Source organism: Rhineura floridana, chromosome 4 (genome assembly GCF_030035675.1).
Source record: "Rhineura floridana isolate rRhiFlo1 chromosome 4, rRhiFlo1.hap2, whole genome shotgun sequence".
NCBI classification, from domain to species: Eukaryota; Metazoa; Chordata; class Lepidosauria; order Squamata; family Rhineuridae; genus Rhineura; species Rhineura floridana.
In genome coordinates, this window is record NC_084483.1 from 70,355,013 (window position 1) to 70,372,711 (window position 17,699).

Genomic DNA, 17,699 nt, shown 5'->3' on the forward strand with positions numbered 1-17,699 from the left:
GGTTGCAGCACCCCCCATGTCTTTCTCCCGATAAAGTAATCCATCAGGGCAACCAAGGCCGATTTAGTCCCATAACCAGGCCTGAATCCAGATTGGAATGGGTCACGATTATTAAGTAAAATTATAAAGTCAAAGTAAGTGACATGTCCAGGACTGACATAAAACAACCAACCTCTCTTGTAGCAATTGTCTGGGATCTAAGGAGCCATGTGCTTGTAAAAAAATCTGCACATAAAGAGATGGTTGATATCCCCTTCTGGTTTATGTCCCTTTGACCTTCAGCAGTAGCTTTTCAAGGAGAGGAGGTGGGGATGAGGGGCCTGATGAGAGGCCTGAACAGTTCTGGTGTAAGTATGGAACATCAAATCAAGTTATATGGATCCTAACCATAATTATCCAACAGATTTTTTGCTTGATTCCAATTAAGTCCCTGTTCCAAGTGCTACTAATTTAGAATGCAATTTGCTAGACTTGGTTTCTAATAAAATTAATTTATATAATAATATTTGAAATGGCAAAGGCAAAAAAAACATGTTTACAAAGACAAAATGGGTTTTTGAGTGACACTGACAAATGGGCCTGCTTTCCACAACTTATGCAAACTGGACTTCTAACATCAGAATGCCATTCCAAGTTGCATGTTGTATCTCAGAGGGGAGACTGCCATCTACTGGATCAAAAACATTCCTGCCTTCACCAATCTAGATTACAAAATGTTAGCCTAAAAGTAAAAAACTGAATGAAGTAAATGTAAGGACCCATGCCCAATCCTTTGCAAACAAATTTTGGTAGTACTGTAGTAATTATTATACCAACTCTGTCGCCAGCATAAACATCCAGCCTTTTAGAGACAGACTTTGTCCAGAGAAATCATCCATGAGAAAGGGATGAGAAGATTTGGTATCGAAGCCGAAGTCTTCAGCATGATTTTGAGATCCACCAGAAGAGGATTCCGACTCCATATGTTGTGAAGTAAGAGCGTTCTGCATAGGCATGTCTTCATGAGGTATGTCAAACATCTCATGAGAAGATTTGCCGATGATTTGTTCGTTAGCTTCTTGGGGTACTGCTTTAAAGCTGAAGCCTTGCGATGTTATTATGTCGGTTGTGTTTTGATATTCAGCCAAGGCTATTTCGTCAGCCAGGCTCATAGCGGATGGCTCCCTCAGAAAGCTATGATCAAAACCCCTTAGGGAGAGGGACCAATCTGGTGGATGGGCTATAACATGCTGGTAATCCAAATCAGTATGATGATGTGATCTTATCGAGAAAAAGTTCGTAATTTTTTGCTGTCCCTTTAATTCTTCAGTGGAGGTTTCAGCCTGTGTTGGTATCGGAGTAATTTCCTGTTGTATCTTATCTCGTCTCTTCTTTTTCTTTTTCTTTTCTTTATCACCTAGGCTGACCAGAGAGGGCGGGGATCTTAAAGCTTGTCTTTCTTTTCTTGTTAGGACCATTATCCGGCTGTAATTCTTAGGTTGCTTAGATGGAGAATAGCAGTAAAGCAGAGAGTGGATAGCACCTGGCTCTTATCTGTTTAGCTGTTTGAATGGTTATTGGAGTTGACAGAGCACTGAAATTAAGGAGTTTTTCAAAGCACTGGATAATTAACTCCTCAGAAAGTCTCTTGAGTTACGTCCAGTGAGTATAAGTAATTAGGACTTAAATTAGTAACAAAAGACCAAGGACGTCTAAAAAAAGGACTCACCCGGCGCCAACAACCGGAACCGGAACCTTCTTCATCCCTACCTGCCATGACGGACCCTGGCTCTATTTCCATCAGGAGCCCAGTTCGTTCTATTCCCCATCTGGACCCTTGGCAAGACGCCCTAGAGGGCGTACATACAAAACAGACTACCGCACCATCAGACTTAACACCACGATGGAACCTGGTTCTAAACAGACGCAAATTGGCTTTTGAAAATTACCCCAAACCTTGGGGCCGTATAACGCCTGATATTAGAAAAAGCCATTTTATTGATATCATAAAATAAAGCTAATAACATCTTTAAATATTGGCGACATTAAACAAGTAGAATACCTCTACTGTAACGTTAGCAATGCACGAGCGGTGGTCACTTTTACCTCCCAGGAGGCAGTCAACCATTTATGGATTAATAAGGACGCATTGGCTAAGTCGGGCATAATTACTTTAAGATTTTTTGAAAATCTGGCTCCACCTAGGGGCCTAATCACCCATTTCTTTAACTCTCAAAATAACACATTTTCACCGGCTCATCTTATCTCTGGCCCTCTAATCGACCTGGACTCTCATGACGATTTGGGAAGATACGATGAATCCCCAGAAGTTCTAGAATCCCAGGCCATGGATAAGGATTTAAGGCCATGCATTAGTCCTCACACAATCGACTCCTGGCCAACTTCCACGTCGATTCTGCTGAATGGGACGTCCAAAGTGAGTTTCCCGGTGGTAACAGACGAACGAGCAGATTGTACTACTGCCCTGTCCCTGCTTCCAGAGTTAAAAAGGTCAAATGAGGCAAACCACCAGGAGGCGCGATCAGCTGACACCACGGAGATTGAAGAACAAGCGTTGCTTCATTCCTTCGGTAATCTGCCAAAGATCGAAAGGGATGGAATCTTGGACAGGCTTGTTCAATTAATTCTTCGCCTATCAGCAATTCATGAACATATGGAGGTTGATGAGATCCCACCTCTGGAAAGTAGTATTGTGGGGAAGTCTAAGCTGAAAGATCAACTTCCAATGGACCAAGTTCTATTCCGGGCACCACCGGTGACATCTCCGCAACCCGTTCCCCAACGAGAGAGCCTAATTCCCAGGATGCCACTCACCACACGAACAAATAATGGCCAAGATTGCCCCTCTGTTTCGGGGGATGCACTCAACTCAGTCTGACAGTGTACGATTCTTTCCTGGAACATAAGGGGTTGGTCTAACAAATTTAAAGAGGCAGACTTGGCACCCTTTTTTCATAATTTTAAGATCATATGCCTTCAGGAAACTTGGGCGCTGATAGATGCCCCAGTGTATATAAATGGTTATCGAGCTTTCACCCTTCCAGCAATCAAACTGTCTAGGAACTCGTGATATTGCCCAAACTGTTTCCTTTCTTCTTGCCGACAATGACTTTCGAGTCACCTACAAGGTGGCCCATTTTGCCTTTGCTGCCCCAAAGCTAAGGGCCAAACATTTAAATGATCTTGGACTCTAGAGATTTTACTGTTTTACAGTTTTATTGTAATACCCTGTGAGTTTTAATTTTTTTTTTTACTAATGATAGAGGTTTTGTTTAAATACTTGCTTAAACGGAGAATTTTAAAATGTTTTTAATGTTGTGTTGGCCTATGGTCTGGCAATAAATTTGATTGAATTATTATACTTCATTGGAGTACTTATTTCTTCAACTACTGACAAACATTTTAAGCTTCTCAAAAATAGGACTTTTCAGGATAAAGTTTCATCCCCACCCTAGACATCTGTAACAGAACACATGCCTGCAATGCCAAAACAATGTTTTCTAAAAATGCAGTAAAAAAACCACATTTATCATTCTTTGAGAGAAAAACATTTTAAACATTGGGCCACTTACCTATCACACTATTAAACAACACTTCAGTGTGTATGTATAAACACATCAGGTTATCATATTCAAGAAAAGTAACTGTGCTAACCTAATGTGCTAAAAAGGCTTGTAGCATCTGAAAATATATTGTGACATGATTTTTTTTTGTTAAGATTTTATTTCATTAGATAGGTCTCCTTTAGTACCAGCATCAAGGCCATCCATTTACAAGCACAAACTGAAGAAATAAGAATAGTTTTGAATCAGTCTAAGCTGATGTAGCCAAAAGAATTTTGAGCACTATTGTTCATGCTAAGAACAGCTTAAATATAGATGTTACATGGGCTGCAATCCCCCAAAATGCATGTATGTACCAGGGAGAATTGTTTTAGAAAGTTTTTTTTTACTGCAGCCACTCACATGGAAGAACCACTCATATGAATGAATAAGTAGACTTTTCAGTTTAAAATCAGCTGTGAGTGGCTGGCTGCAGCATCTTCAAAGACATCTCAAGCTAAATGTATGGTTCCCTCCTTCTCTGGAACTTGTTTCATATTTTCTATGAAGAATCAGTAGATTCAGTCACTAATGTATATTATGGTTCATTGCAACACAGCAGGATGCACAAAAATAATTTAATGCTGAACCAAGGCAAATCTTTTCTGCTATGGGATACTTAAAAGTACTGTCTCAGACCATTTGTTGCTAACTGGCACAACATACAGAATAAAATGTTCAACACTGAACCACAAATGAAGAAAGGCTGACAACAGAGACATTACTTTTGTTATTCTGTGAAATGAACCATAATATTCAGCAGTGCATTATGAGTCCTTAAATTTGATGTTCTTAGAGATGAAAAAGGATTAAAAAAAATTAACAGGACACATAGAAGGCATTGCTAGAATACAGAAGGATTCAAAATCTAAAGGCCAGAATATCTCACTGAGAAGCTTGGGTCAACTGGAACCCTGTACCTGGCCTGAAACTAGATGTGTGATTGGGCTTCATTTTGAGTAAGGAACAATGAGCCATGGCAGGAAAACGCCAATCCAGGAAAACTCATAGCATGTACTCTTTGTTTATGATTTTTGCACCTATCTTCCTCTAGCGAAAGCCCCTTTTCAAATTCAGGTGAATGTTTGCTGATAATCTTTCCCTATAACTAGATGCCTGTCAACACCCCCCCACACACACAAAAAAAATGTTCAGTTTTTTGGGATACCCCCAGAAGGATGCTGTACATTGCTGTTTTTCAGGTGCTCCAACATCACAGATTGCTGCGGGAGACAACTTATCTTTTTCTCTGGTTCTAGCTAGTATCCTTTCCTTGCCTCCCATCGTAATTCCTTTGCCTGTTAACCGTGTTTGTTATTTTTCTATTTGGGACTAGTCAGGGAACCTTTTTAGAAGTATTTTACTACTTTAAAGAGTCATGGCTTTCCCCGAAAGAATCCTGGGAACTGTAGTTTGTTAACGGTGCTGATCGTTTTTAGGAGATCCCTGTTCCCCTTGCAGAGCTACAATTCCCAGAGTTCCCTGGGAAGAGAGATTGATTGAGCGGGTACAATTCCACTCTGGGAATTGTAGCTCTGTGAGAACAGGGGTCTCAGTAAAAATAAATCTTCTTGGTTTTGCATGTAATCCTCCCCCCTCAAAATTAAAGCTGAGTGTAGACTTCATTATAAATTTCACAGATCTAGTGTCTGCTAGCACTGCAAAAATATTGATTCAATGTGTAAATCCTCAAGGATGTCATTATTTTTAAAGAGGATGGCAAAACCACCAACAAATCACGTAACACCTCTGCAGATAACCCATGATTGTATGTCAGTTTTTGCAGGAATTCCTTGTAAAAGTTTGTAGGATCCATAAGGATTGGTGCCTAAGATCCATATTTTTGAGGTATGGCAATGCTGGAAAGCATCAAATCTATTATTTTTACTGTTTCATCAAAGGAGATAGAGGAGATCTGTATTTTAATAGTGGTTTTGTGTGGGGAAGGGGACTCATGCAAAAAAATATGCAATTTCAAGAGGACCTGTTTTGCTAGCTGAGGGGCGTGTGCTCCTGTGTCACCCACTTTCTCTGCTCAGGCCACCATTTTCCTCCTATGAAATGGAAATGGATGGCTTTCAAGTCGATTCCGACTTATGGCGACCCTATGAATAGGGTTTTCATGGTAAGCGGTATTCAGAGGAGTTTTGCCTTCCTCTGATAGTATCCTAGATTTTCCCCTTTCTTTCCTAACATCTCTGGGGTCATCCAGACAGTCGTGTGAAATTGCTAAAGATCCATATTTTCCTTATTCTGTATTGTCCCCTGGTAGTCCAAACTTGAGCCTTCATACTTGGATTAAACTTTTTCCCCATCCACACTTTTTGTTGTGTCCTTTTTTGTTTACTTTGCTCTTTCGCTGTTTGCCTGCCTCTGCCCCCACCACAGTGTGAGTCCACAAAGTGTGTTTGGCTTGTTTACAAACTCCCCTTGCCTGCTCCTTAGCACAGAGCTGACCATCACACATATTGGCAAAAATGGGATGGGGTGGCCGGGGAAAGGGAGAAGAAAAGCCAGCCTCTGAGATACTGCTCTTTTTCCATCTCATTTTGTTTTGGCTCAGGTAACAGAGGGGGAAGGGGGAAAGGTGAGACAAGGGAAGCCAATGGGATACCAACAAAAGCAGGAGGCATGGAAGGAGGTGAAGTCAGAACCACCCACATAGGAAACAGTGGGTCAAACCCTCCTTAGCAATGGGTTGTAATCACTCTCTCTCTCCTTTCCGGAGTATACCTGGTATGAAAAAATCTTGATTAAGCAGTAGTGTAGCGGCAAGTTCAGAAGTACAGGGTCCCTCCATGATAGTCATGCCATACCCCCTTACAGCCACACCCCTTCACTTGCTTGCTTGCTCTGTCATCATCCCTACACCCGTCCTTCCTGCCCGTGCCTTCTCCCACAACAACCAATGTCCCCAGAAGCCAATCAGCATGAAAGGTGAGTGTGTTAGCTACTGAGAAGAGTATTCTCAGTGTCTGACTCATTTCCTTTCACTCTGATTGGCTCCAATCAGCAGGAAAGGACAAGGAAGCATATTAGAAGATTCTTCTCAGTGGCTCACACACTTACCTTTCATGCTGATTGGCTCGTAGGATGTTGGAGGCATAGGGACCCTGCTCCCAAAAAAGTAAGGGGTCTAAGACCCCCTGAGATCCCAGACGACTACACAGCTGGGATTATGGGAGAGGAAAGTGTGGGAAGGTAGTGATTTGAGAATGTCATATGGATGAGGGTGAGTTAATGCTAGGGATGGAAAGATATGTCAATTTTGGTTCTCTCAGTTTCTCATTTTTCCAATCTTAAATTCAGTTCTCTGTATTTCTCTGCATTTAAAAATTTGCAATTTTTAAAATAAAAAATCCTCATGAAAATTCTTCAGCACTTTCGTATGAATTTCTCCTAATAAACACATTTTGTAAGCAGTTTTGACCAATGTACACATTTTTGAAAGCCATTTCTCATCATAGAATGGATTTTTGTATGTTATTTTCACTCATATATTCATTTTTACGCACTTTCCCCTAATATATGCATTTTTGAAAACATTCTTTGACAAACTGCATTGCAAAATTCAAATAAGAGCAAATTTTGAAGGATGGCTGTGTTTCGGTTCTCATATTGTTTCAGGAATTGCAAATTTGATAGATTTGGCTTCATAGGTGAACTGAATCAAAATTCTTGCCTATCCCTAGTTAATGGAGACATAAGAGGCTTACGTTACAGATTAAATTGAAGTCTGGATGAGCCCTCAGTCACTCCGCTTTCTATTCAGTTGCTCAGGTGCCGATATGAGCTTTGAGAAACACATAAAACAGAACAGCCAACCCCTTCCTCTTTCCCCTTTATGTGCTTTTCAAGGCTCGCACTGGCAGCTCAGATGCCGATCTGAGCCTTGAAAAGTACATAGAGCTCAAAGAGGAAGCAGAAAGAGTGACACTCTTCCAACTTCCTCCAGCTGTATGTACTTTCCAGAGGGGACAGGCGCTTCACCATCTCATGACAAAGGGGGAAGTGAGGGGTAGGCCCAGAGACTTCATGGGTGCCAGGGGAAGACCGCAAGGGCACCATTATGTCCACAGGCACCATGTTAGTGACTATGTTCCTACTCAACTTTTTATTTTTAAAACTGTTTTTGAACATCCAGCCTGAGGAAGAGTTCTATGTAACTCAAAAGTTTATTTACTGCATTGTGTATATTGGCAATTAAAATAATGGTACTATTTCAGTTACCTGTGAATATTTTCACTATAGCGAAAATCTAGTAAAATATACATGTAATGTAAGATACTTTTTCTTCACATTGTAGTAGAGCTTATTCTAGCACACCTCAATATTTAGAACAATGTATTATGCTTGAGAGCGTATACTTTTAAAGTTGTACAGAGCATGTTGCTAAACTATTCATCAACTTACTTGAAAGAAATAAAGTTTGGAAACAGCATTGCTCGGATCCAAAGTACTGAACAACCAATTCCATGTACGTTATGGGGATTTGGGGACTATGTTTCTCAGTGATTCCCTTTCTACACAGCAAACCACTTCTGAAACTAAGATGACTTTCACAAGCAGATTGTGGTTATGAATACACTAGTCGCCAGAACAAAGCATTTCTATAGCCACACCTGAACGGGGAATGGGTTGATCTGCTGATCAGTTGCGAAATATCTTTGAAACAGAATTTTAAAAAAAGCACTCAAGCTATTCCCACCAGATTTTATAGTAAAAAGGGGTGCAGTTTGACTAGCATTGTGTGCCCTTGTTTTCATAAGAGAGTGGTGGAGATGCACTGGAACTGGCAAAACAGTGAGTGTGTTTCTACCCTGTGATACAGTATGGACATCTGCTGTTCAAAGAGAAAAAAGTCAAATTGTTATTTATTGGGTGTGCCTGAAACAGCTTATTGTATCCCAGCTAGTCTTTACACCTTTTAAAAACTTAAAATACTATGTGACATTCCATAGGTGATAAAAACGTTTTTAAAATAGCATTTTGCTAAAAAGAGAACATTAACTATCCAGTGTATTCCAAAATAGGAACGCACAAGGTAGAAAAGAGAGACTTCTCAGCAAACTGAGAAATGAAAGATCAAAAAGAAACAGCACAAGTCATAGGCAGCTCATATACGCAGTATAATTATATCTCTTGAGTGCAACTTTACTGTTTTCTCCTCCTATGTTCTCTTTGCTTTACTCTTCAAATGACCTCTTCCTTCTGCTTCTTCAGGACTGATTAGGTGGAAGAACATAATGGTTTTGGATTCTGAGTGATTTTTTTATTACACTCTTTCCTTCTGTGGAATACAGGTCTTTAAGATTCACCTGCTCATGTTAAATAGAGGCATGTTTTTCTTTTTACTCAGGTTAACATAGCTCATGACCTTGTGCTGTATAAGCAGGATTTTTATACAGTAGGGTCCCACTCCCACGGCGGGTTATGTTCCGGACCCCCGCTGAAAAGCGGAACTCATTGAACAGAATGGTGTGCAACGCCCGAAAACTGCCGTAAAAGCGGAATAAGCGCTGTATGAGTGGGGCTTTAGTCTAATTGTGTCTAACTGAGACGGCTGCATTAGCGAAGCACCATAAAGCGAAGCGCTGTAAAGCGGGGCCCTACTGTAGTTCAGTACAGCGTGTTACCAAATTTGCTTATGTAATGGGGAATTATATATATCCACACATATATAATCATAGATATTAAAAAAGGTATATGTTTTATAATCATAGGGACCTGAGATTCAGGCTAACAGGGAATCCTGAATCTTAACATTTAATTCAGACTTGTAAGCAAAAAACCTGTTGCCATTGGCAACAGGTCACAGCGATCTCCTGTTTCCTTACCAAATTCAGCCAGGTGCCAAGACTCGGCTGATGCATTTATTACTCTATTGTTCTCACTCAAGCAAGCATTTTACCTGTGAATGTATGATTAATCATTATATGATTCTGAGCCAAAGAAATAGCTTCTTGGGTAAAGCAAGAACTCCACCTAGGGGAAAAATTATGAAACGTATTGGAAGTTTTAATGAAGAGAAATAGTGAAATTTTATAATGATTTTACAACTTTATAAGTGTGTTTTCATTAAGAAAAAGGTGGTGGTTTCATTAAGAAAAAAGGGGTGACCTGCCTCCTCTATATTTCTGAGGCTGAAAAGATACTAGTAAGCCAGAGTCACCCAGTTTTCCTTTGTCTGTGTGGTTTCACAATGTAGCTCAGGGGTGTAAACAAAACCCTCTTTCATGAGTTGTGTATTTTATATGTAAGGAAATGGGATTTCTGAGAAAGTATAAGGACATATGAAGCCCTAAGGCAAAGGAATAGAACTGGGGGTGCTCATACATTCCCAAACACCCTGAGTTGAGGCAAAACTTAACTCAAGGGAACTTGTCCGAATTTCTCCGGTGTACCTGAGTCAGCCAGACCCATCAGGAAACAATGGCATACAGAATGTACCAAGTATGCTTGAAAGCATATTCACAATAGTAACTGTTCCAACTAGAACCAAAATTCATTAGTCTTGAAAAGACAGTAGGACAATGGAAATATTAACAAGATGGACAGAATCTTGGAATCACCACCAGAGTTAGCTAATTATTTCTGATTGGTTTGGAACGATGTTATGTGGGCAAGGACTCATGAGATTGGTGAAATCATTGTCACATACTGTAACTGTACTCTGTAAAAGAGGTTGCACACAGTGCCTCAGTGCAGTCTCTCCTGGATGTTTCTGAGGGGCTGACCCTGCATATGGCCCTGCATATGCTTGTAAAGAATAAAGGCCTACCTTTTTGCTTCAAGCCTGTGTCCTCAAATATTTTCTTTAAGGACCCCCAGCAAAAGATCCCAATGGAGAAAGAATTATCCTACTTATGCACCAGTGAACATGTGCCTATGAATACTTATCTTCCACGTATATTCACAAAATGTTAATTTTGAGAATTTAGTGATACTGCTCTTGGGATCTTTTCTGGAGAAGACTGTGTACTATAGACCTATAGAATGTACAGGTTTATAGTACACAATTAATCAGAACATGTTTTTCTCCTAGTACTGGCTTTCTATTTTAAGATACTAATCTAAACATTCCACATGATGGTCCTAAAGGTTTTCATGGATGAACTGTACCTATCAGGCTGTAAGTAAAGGATAATATATTTGCACGCTCCACATGAGGGGGAAAACCACCCTGCACACTGCAAAATAGCATGTCAGGGAATGCTGTAAACTCAACTATTCTATCTAACACACTTAGGCTGTAAATACAGTAGTTACCAGAACAAAGCATTTCCATTAGCCATACCTGGAGGGGGAACAGGCTGATCTGTTGATCAGTTGAGTTATCTCTTTGAAGCTGTTAAAAAAAACAACACCACACTCAAGCTGTTCCCATCAGGTTTTACAGTAAAAAGGGGAGTGGTTTGACTAGCGTAGTGCGCCCGTTTCAGAAGAGAGAAGTAAAGACACACTAGAACCAGCAAAACAGTGAGTTGGTTTCTACCCTTATTTTCTATGTGCAGGGCTGTTTGTTACCATGCAAGAAGCAATCAATATGCATCATCCCATCTTACACAAATGTATCTACCTGCAGTCTGAAGCAATGTAGCCTAAGAAATGCTGATTCTGCTGAATGTATAAATTCCCCTAACTGCATTTTCAGTGAGGATTTTCATAAGGAAATTCTAAGATTGAAGGAAGATGGAAGGTCTGAGTGACACATTGTTAACCACCACCACTTTTCAAAATGGGAGTTTGTTGAAGAGGGAACAAAATCTAGCTCTCCAGCTTCTAGGCAATGGTGCCAATTTGGCATCTTTTGGTTTGGTATTCTTTCTAAAATTAGCCTCCACTTTTGCTAATATAAAGAATATGATTTTCTTTACTCCCGTTCTTTGTCTCTGAAGGAAATAGCAAGTTCTGATTTAAGTGCAGTTTTACACTTCCAAACTGGCTACCTCCAATGCTTCTTTGTCCCAGTGTTCCTCAGTGCTGGGATTAGAATATAGTTCTAATCTAATTAAGTCTGCAATAGTTTCATTCATTACCATTTAAGACTGAAACAAGGACTAGTGCAATTGAAATATTTCATTTATGAAATGAATGCATTTTTATAAATCCACAACATAATTCTGAAACATAGTTATTCAATAATGTCTTTTATTAATACTCTTATTACTTGCATAGATGAAAATTATAGTTGGCTTTAGAAAATATATATGCTTCCTTTCTTGACCCTCCCCTGAAACCTTCTGTCCTACCTTGATTGAAGGGAGCATACATAAGAATAGAATAACTCAAATTAACTCCAGAAAAAATAGTATCTGGACCTGACTTGCCCTAAATAAGATTTTTGTTCTGACCTGGGTTCTTTAAGGTCATCTCTATGTATGAAAAGCCATGTGCCTCATCCCAACTGAACTGTAAAGCATCTCCTGTGGACGTAGTCACAGAGGAATCCTCTACAAATGTGCTCAGAATTAACAATGTTCGATGGGGCTTATCCCTTGGTAACTGTGCTTAGGAATAAGGCACACAGTGTTGTTGTTTTAATGCAGAGAGCCATGTAGATGAATAAGCATTGACTGTGCAGGCTGTATTGCAAGAGGAGCTTTTTATTGTATTTATGTACTTCCAACTTTTCTCACAATATATAAAAGGCATGGGAAACCTCTGGCCTGGGGGCTGAATCCAACCCTCCAGGGCTCTCTGTACAGTTTTCAGGATTCTCCCCTGGCTGCACTCCTCACTTGAATGCTTTTGCCAGGGTGGAATGTGTCTTTCAATTGCGATAATGCCTCATGCTTGCCTAGATAGAGGATGGAGAGAAGAGTATGCATAGAAACTCAGACTTTTCTACGGCTGGGATGTAGCCTACTGTACAAAGTTAACCACCAAAACCATTCTCTGGCCATCGGCTTATAGTAGCTGGAAGGTTACCTACAAGGGAATGCAGCCCTCAAGGTGAAAAAAGGCTACCAACCCTTGATATCCTATACAGCAGAAAACAAAACATTTCAAATACAAAATAGTTACCAAATGCTTTCATTTACCACCCAGAAAACAACTTTTATTTTCTTAGCTCTAAGTAAGCCTTGTGGGCATCCATGCTACGAATTGAGGGTGCCCTGAGAACTGAGACATGGTACTTAGAAGATTCCTTAAGAACCTACTTCATAAAGCAGCAGATACACTGCAGGCAGTGAATGAATGAATGAAATGAGTAAAGCCTATCCAGAGGACTCATTCAAACAACTTTCTGAGCCCATAATAGCAGCATATAATTTTTTTCTTTCATTTAGACTAGATTGCTCTACCACCATCTTGGCTCAAAAGGTCATATAGAATCAACACCTAATAAGCTCGATTTATATCAGTATGTGCATGCAGTGCAAACAGTCCTAAAAACTGCAGTGTGGATTGAGTACAAAACCTAATTAGGGCTGAGCTCAGCACATGCTCAGCAGTTTTCATATGATTTTTTGAGCCTGTGGCAGGGTTGGCAAAAACAGCTCATACTAACAAAAGCCTCAGCTACCCCACACTCAAAAAGCCCACTAGTCAAACTACATGTGATGTTTGATCACATGTGATTTGTCCTTGATGGTTTTTTTCTTTAACAAAATGCAGTCATGAAGGCTGCACTGTAAGGCAAAAAAAAGCAAGGGAATGTAAATAGAAGGTTCATAACCCTTCCCCATGGATAGCATGGCAGGATGGATAAAAATCAGTGCTTTTTAAAAACTTTTTTTAAAAAATTGGATTTTTAAATTTTAAATCAGATTTTTTTTATTTTAAAAAATAATAAAATAGTAAATATCTCATTCAATTCAGTATTATCACAAACATGCTAAACCTACACTTAAGAGTCTCATAAAAATGAATTAAGAGCTTTATTACATTCACACACATTGAGTTACCTACCAATCTAAACAGTTTTTCATCTCATGAAAATGGCTCTGCTCAGCCTAACCGCAAACTCTTGCTTCTTGGAGGTTCTGAACTTTCAGTTTCTGTTTTTCTGACTAAAGTTACACGTACAAAGACACAGACTGGATGAGAATGGGATTGCTATGTGATAGTGGAACTGTGCCACACAAGGCAAAGGAATTGTTATAGAGAAAAAGACAGCTGAAGGCAAAGTAGAAAGGTACAGTGGAGAGGACTGGAAAGAAAAAAGGGAAGACATTATAGCACAGAAACAACTTCCAGCTCCTATATTCCCCCACACTTTTGACACAGAAGAACTGTCATGGCTTCTGGGCTTAAGACAGTCTCTATCTGGGAATACTTTGAAGAAATTCAGGGATGGGACTGTGCTGGGACCATCAAGGGGCGGGCATTTCCACCTGCCTTGCCCCGCCCCTCTGCCTGGGCCTTGTCGGGAGGAGCTGCAGGCTGGGTCGTGCTGCTGCAGGGATGAGACTGTGCTGGGACCATCGAGGGGCAGGCATTTCCACCTGCCTTGCCCCCCACCCCTGCTCTTAGTGACATTTGTTTGGGGACTGTCCTTTACCAGGAAGATGAATGTTTTTGGTTTGCTGTTCCTGTTTTTTTAGCTTTTCCATTATTGTTGGTTTTTATTGTTAGTCTCTTAATGTTTTGATGTTTGCATGTTCTGCTTTGTACGTCGCTTAGAGTGGCTGACAATTCAGCCAGATAAGCGACTAATAAGTCAAATAAATAAAAATAAAAATAAATAAATAAATTCCCTGGGCAAAAAAACAGGAAAACTCGTATTTCTGTTTCAATCTATAAATAAAAATGTCAGTGGGAATGGACTTGATGAAATCTAGTTGTAGACATTTTAAGGGCAATGTATGTTTACTGTGTGATGACTTGTCTGTGAAGAGTTAATAAAACATGGAAGTTAAAAACAAGAGTTTAAGGACAGTCATCAGCCAGAAACTCAGAAGACTGTTGCAACTGCAATGTTTAAACATTTATGTAACTTTTAGGTAACATTTAAGATTTAGTGTAATAAAATATAAGTGCTATTGCATTTGTGATTTAGCTCTTACCATTCCTAATGTACAGGCTGCTGTATCAGCAGCTTGACACAGGCAATATTATGTACTATTTCCTAAATTAATAAAAATTAAGTTATCTAAACAATTACACAAAGTGTAGCCTCCTTGTAAAATGCTATATTGAGTTGTAAATTAACATGCTTTAGTAACCAGATTTGCACATTGTTTAAGAAATATGTTGAAGAACCATAACTGACAAAGTTGATTTAAATCAAGGGTTTGTCTTGGCGATTTAAATCATTATTTAAATTAATGGTTTCAATTGCCTTAATTTAATTCACTCCATCTTGAAGAATATACCCCACTTTTATTATTATTATTATTATTATTGCCCACCCTTCACCCGGAGGTCCAGTGTTACAACAACTTTACAATACAGTGTTAAAAACAATTTAAAACAGCCAGAATCACAAAATAGGGTGGGTCCTAAAAATATACATCTCAAGCGTCACCAGGGTAAAGAGGTGCATCTTCAGCATTCGCGTAAAGCTGTACAGTAAGGTTGCTAGTGAGGTTGTCCAACATGGGGAGCTGTAGTGTTCACAATGTATACATTATGTAATTCTCTGGAGCACTGGCCACCAAAATTGCACTTGTAGGTGCACATACACCCACAAAAGCCTTTGCTGGTCCCCACAGGGTCCCATCCCCCACCCTAATTTTTCTGATTGGGGGGCCTTTGCATCAGAGGAGGGGAGAATAAATCCTACCCAGCTATGAGATCTCCATGCCAATCATATCCACACACACACTGTGCTGTAATTAGGCTTGAAGCCTAATCTTCCTGAAGCCTCACCAGCTGCACTCTCCAAGAAGATCACCTGCTTCCATTATGCTTTGGGGTGGGAAGCTAAACAATATTCAAGCCTAACTGCTGAGGGGAGTAAGTATATGTGAGTGTGCATGGTCGCAATCAGGGATGTAGTCACCCTGGGTCATAGACCCGTTACTTTTTTGGGAGCAGGATCACAGCCAGGTCCTTATATATGAGACAATCAGCATGAAATGGGAGTGTATTAGCCTTTCATGCTGATTGGAGCCAGAGTGAAAGGAGGTGAGTCAGCCACTGAGAAGACTCTTGTCAGCAGCAAACACACAGCATCCTCTTTCATGCTAATTGGCTCCTAGGGATGTCTGTGGTAGTGGAGTGTGGACTGGAAATGACACAAAGAGCAAGAGAGACAAAGGAAAGTGGGAAAGGAGGTGTGGCTGTGAGGGGACATGGTGTAACTATCATGAAGAGACCCTCCACTCCTGAATCTTCCACTATGCTACTGGTTGTGGTGTTCATGTGGTGTCCACAACAGTTTTTCCAGTTAATAAATGTGCCCACAGGCCCAAAAAGGCTGGTGATCACTGCTAGAGTCTGACCAAATTCCACATGATCAAAATGAGTTGTGAGAACAGTGGGTGGCACATACTGAACTGATCTTGTGATTGCTTAATCAGGGGCCAGCTCATGATGGTTCATATTTACCATGCCTCTATTCAATCGGCTTTTAACAGCACTCCATCAGCAATTTACATGTGAACTGAGTTAAATACACCTTTCATCGCTTTTAAGATGGGGAAGGACTGTAACTCAGTGGCAGAGCATCTGCTTTGAATGCAGAAGGCCCACCTCCAAGTACGGCTAGGAGAGACTCCCTGCCTGAAAGCCTAGACAGCTGCTGCTAGCAAGTGCAGACAATACTGAGCTAAATGGACCAAGGTCTGAATTGGGGTACGGCCTCTGTTCCTACCATAAGATAAATAAAGCCACTCAACCCACATACCAATTTGGTTACGTGAACTGACAGAGAGACACTATGGAGTTTTTTAAAAAAAACACACACAAAAGAACAAATACCCTGCGACAAACAAATAACGGGGCAAGAATACATATATTCTGCAAGCATGTTGCAGAGAGAATGTATGTACACGTATGACAACCGAAACGGAAATATACTGGCTCAAAAATAGCTGCACATTACAAAGCCACAAGAGATGAGCTGCAGATGGCTCTGGGCAGGCTGGATCGTCCCCGCTTTCTCAGTTGACACTGAGCAACTGAATGCCCTCTTTCCCCGATCCCCGTGACTCCAGTACCCTCGGCTTTCCAACTCCTCTCGTCATCCTTTTCGGTAGTTGGAGCTGAAAGTGGCGTGGGAAGATAAAGATAAATGCTGCCGCCACCATCATCCCTTGGGCTGAGACTATACTGAAGGGGAAGCGAAAGAGCAGCACCTACTGAGGAATAACTATACCAGCAGCCAGCAGGGCACCGTCTGGAAGAGGGAGAAGAAGGAAGCCAGGGCGGCAGGGGCAGAGTGCCGGCGGTTCCGGCCTAGACGCGCATCAAAACCACGGGCTCGCGTGAGGGTGAAACCCGCCCTGCAGTGTGCCTGAGAAGACAGACACAGGCCACAACCCGCCCGCTCGGACCAAGGGCTCCCGTATCTCGTCTCATCCTCTTCCCTCCTTCCAGCACTCACCCGGGCTTTTGAGATTGTAGCGAGTCTCCATGACGGTGCCTGGAATGCTTCTTCCCTCTTACACCCTCCTTCGGCCGCCCCTCCCCCGGACAGGGACGCTCAACCCGGGCCACGTATAGCTGATTCCTCGACCGGGCAGCGAACAACAGCCGCGGTGGCGAGGCGAGACGGTGGAAGGGGCGGGAGGAGGCGGCAACCAACCCCCACCCCGTTTCTTCGCAGCTGCCGGGAAACTCCCTTGACGTGGCGGTGGCTCTGCCTGTGGGTTCCGGAGAAGGAGGCGGCGGCACTTTGCTCTCCTTTCCGAAAGGGAACAGTAGCGTCCTCAAGCTGCCACCCGGCTTCACTCTTCTGAGGATTCCGGCCGGAACAAACACCTCCGCTTCGTTCTGATTTCCGACACCTCCTTGGCCGCACAGCAAAGAGCTCAGCCAATTGCTCCGCATTAACTAATCCGGAGTAACTGCCACACCAACCACCAGTTGCACAGTCATCAGCCAGAAACTCAGAAGACTGTTGCAACTGCAATGTTTAAACATTTATGTAACTTAGGTAACATTTAAGATTTAGTTTAATAAAATATAAGTGCTATTGCATTTGTG

At 41.2% G+C, this 17,699-nt stretch overlaps 1 protein-coding gene across 1 annotated transcript in view; it reads right to left on the reverse strand.

Annotated features, from left to right (window-relative positions):
• UBE2J1 (ubiquitin conjugating enzyme E2 J1) overlaps window positions 1-17,480 on the reverse strand; it is a 38,003-nt gene extending 20,523 nt beyond the window's left edge. The window contains exon 1 of the mRNA XM_061623320.1: window positions 17,098-17,480. Coding sequence (XP_061479304.1) covers window positions 17,098-17,128 — 31 coding nt within the window. The 5' untranslated portion in view covers window positions 17,129-17,480. The remainder of the gene's footprint in view (window positions 1-17,097) is intronic.
• Between the last annotated feature and the right edge of the window lie 219 nt (window positions 17,481-17,699).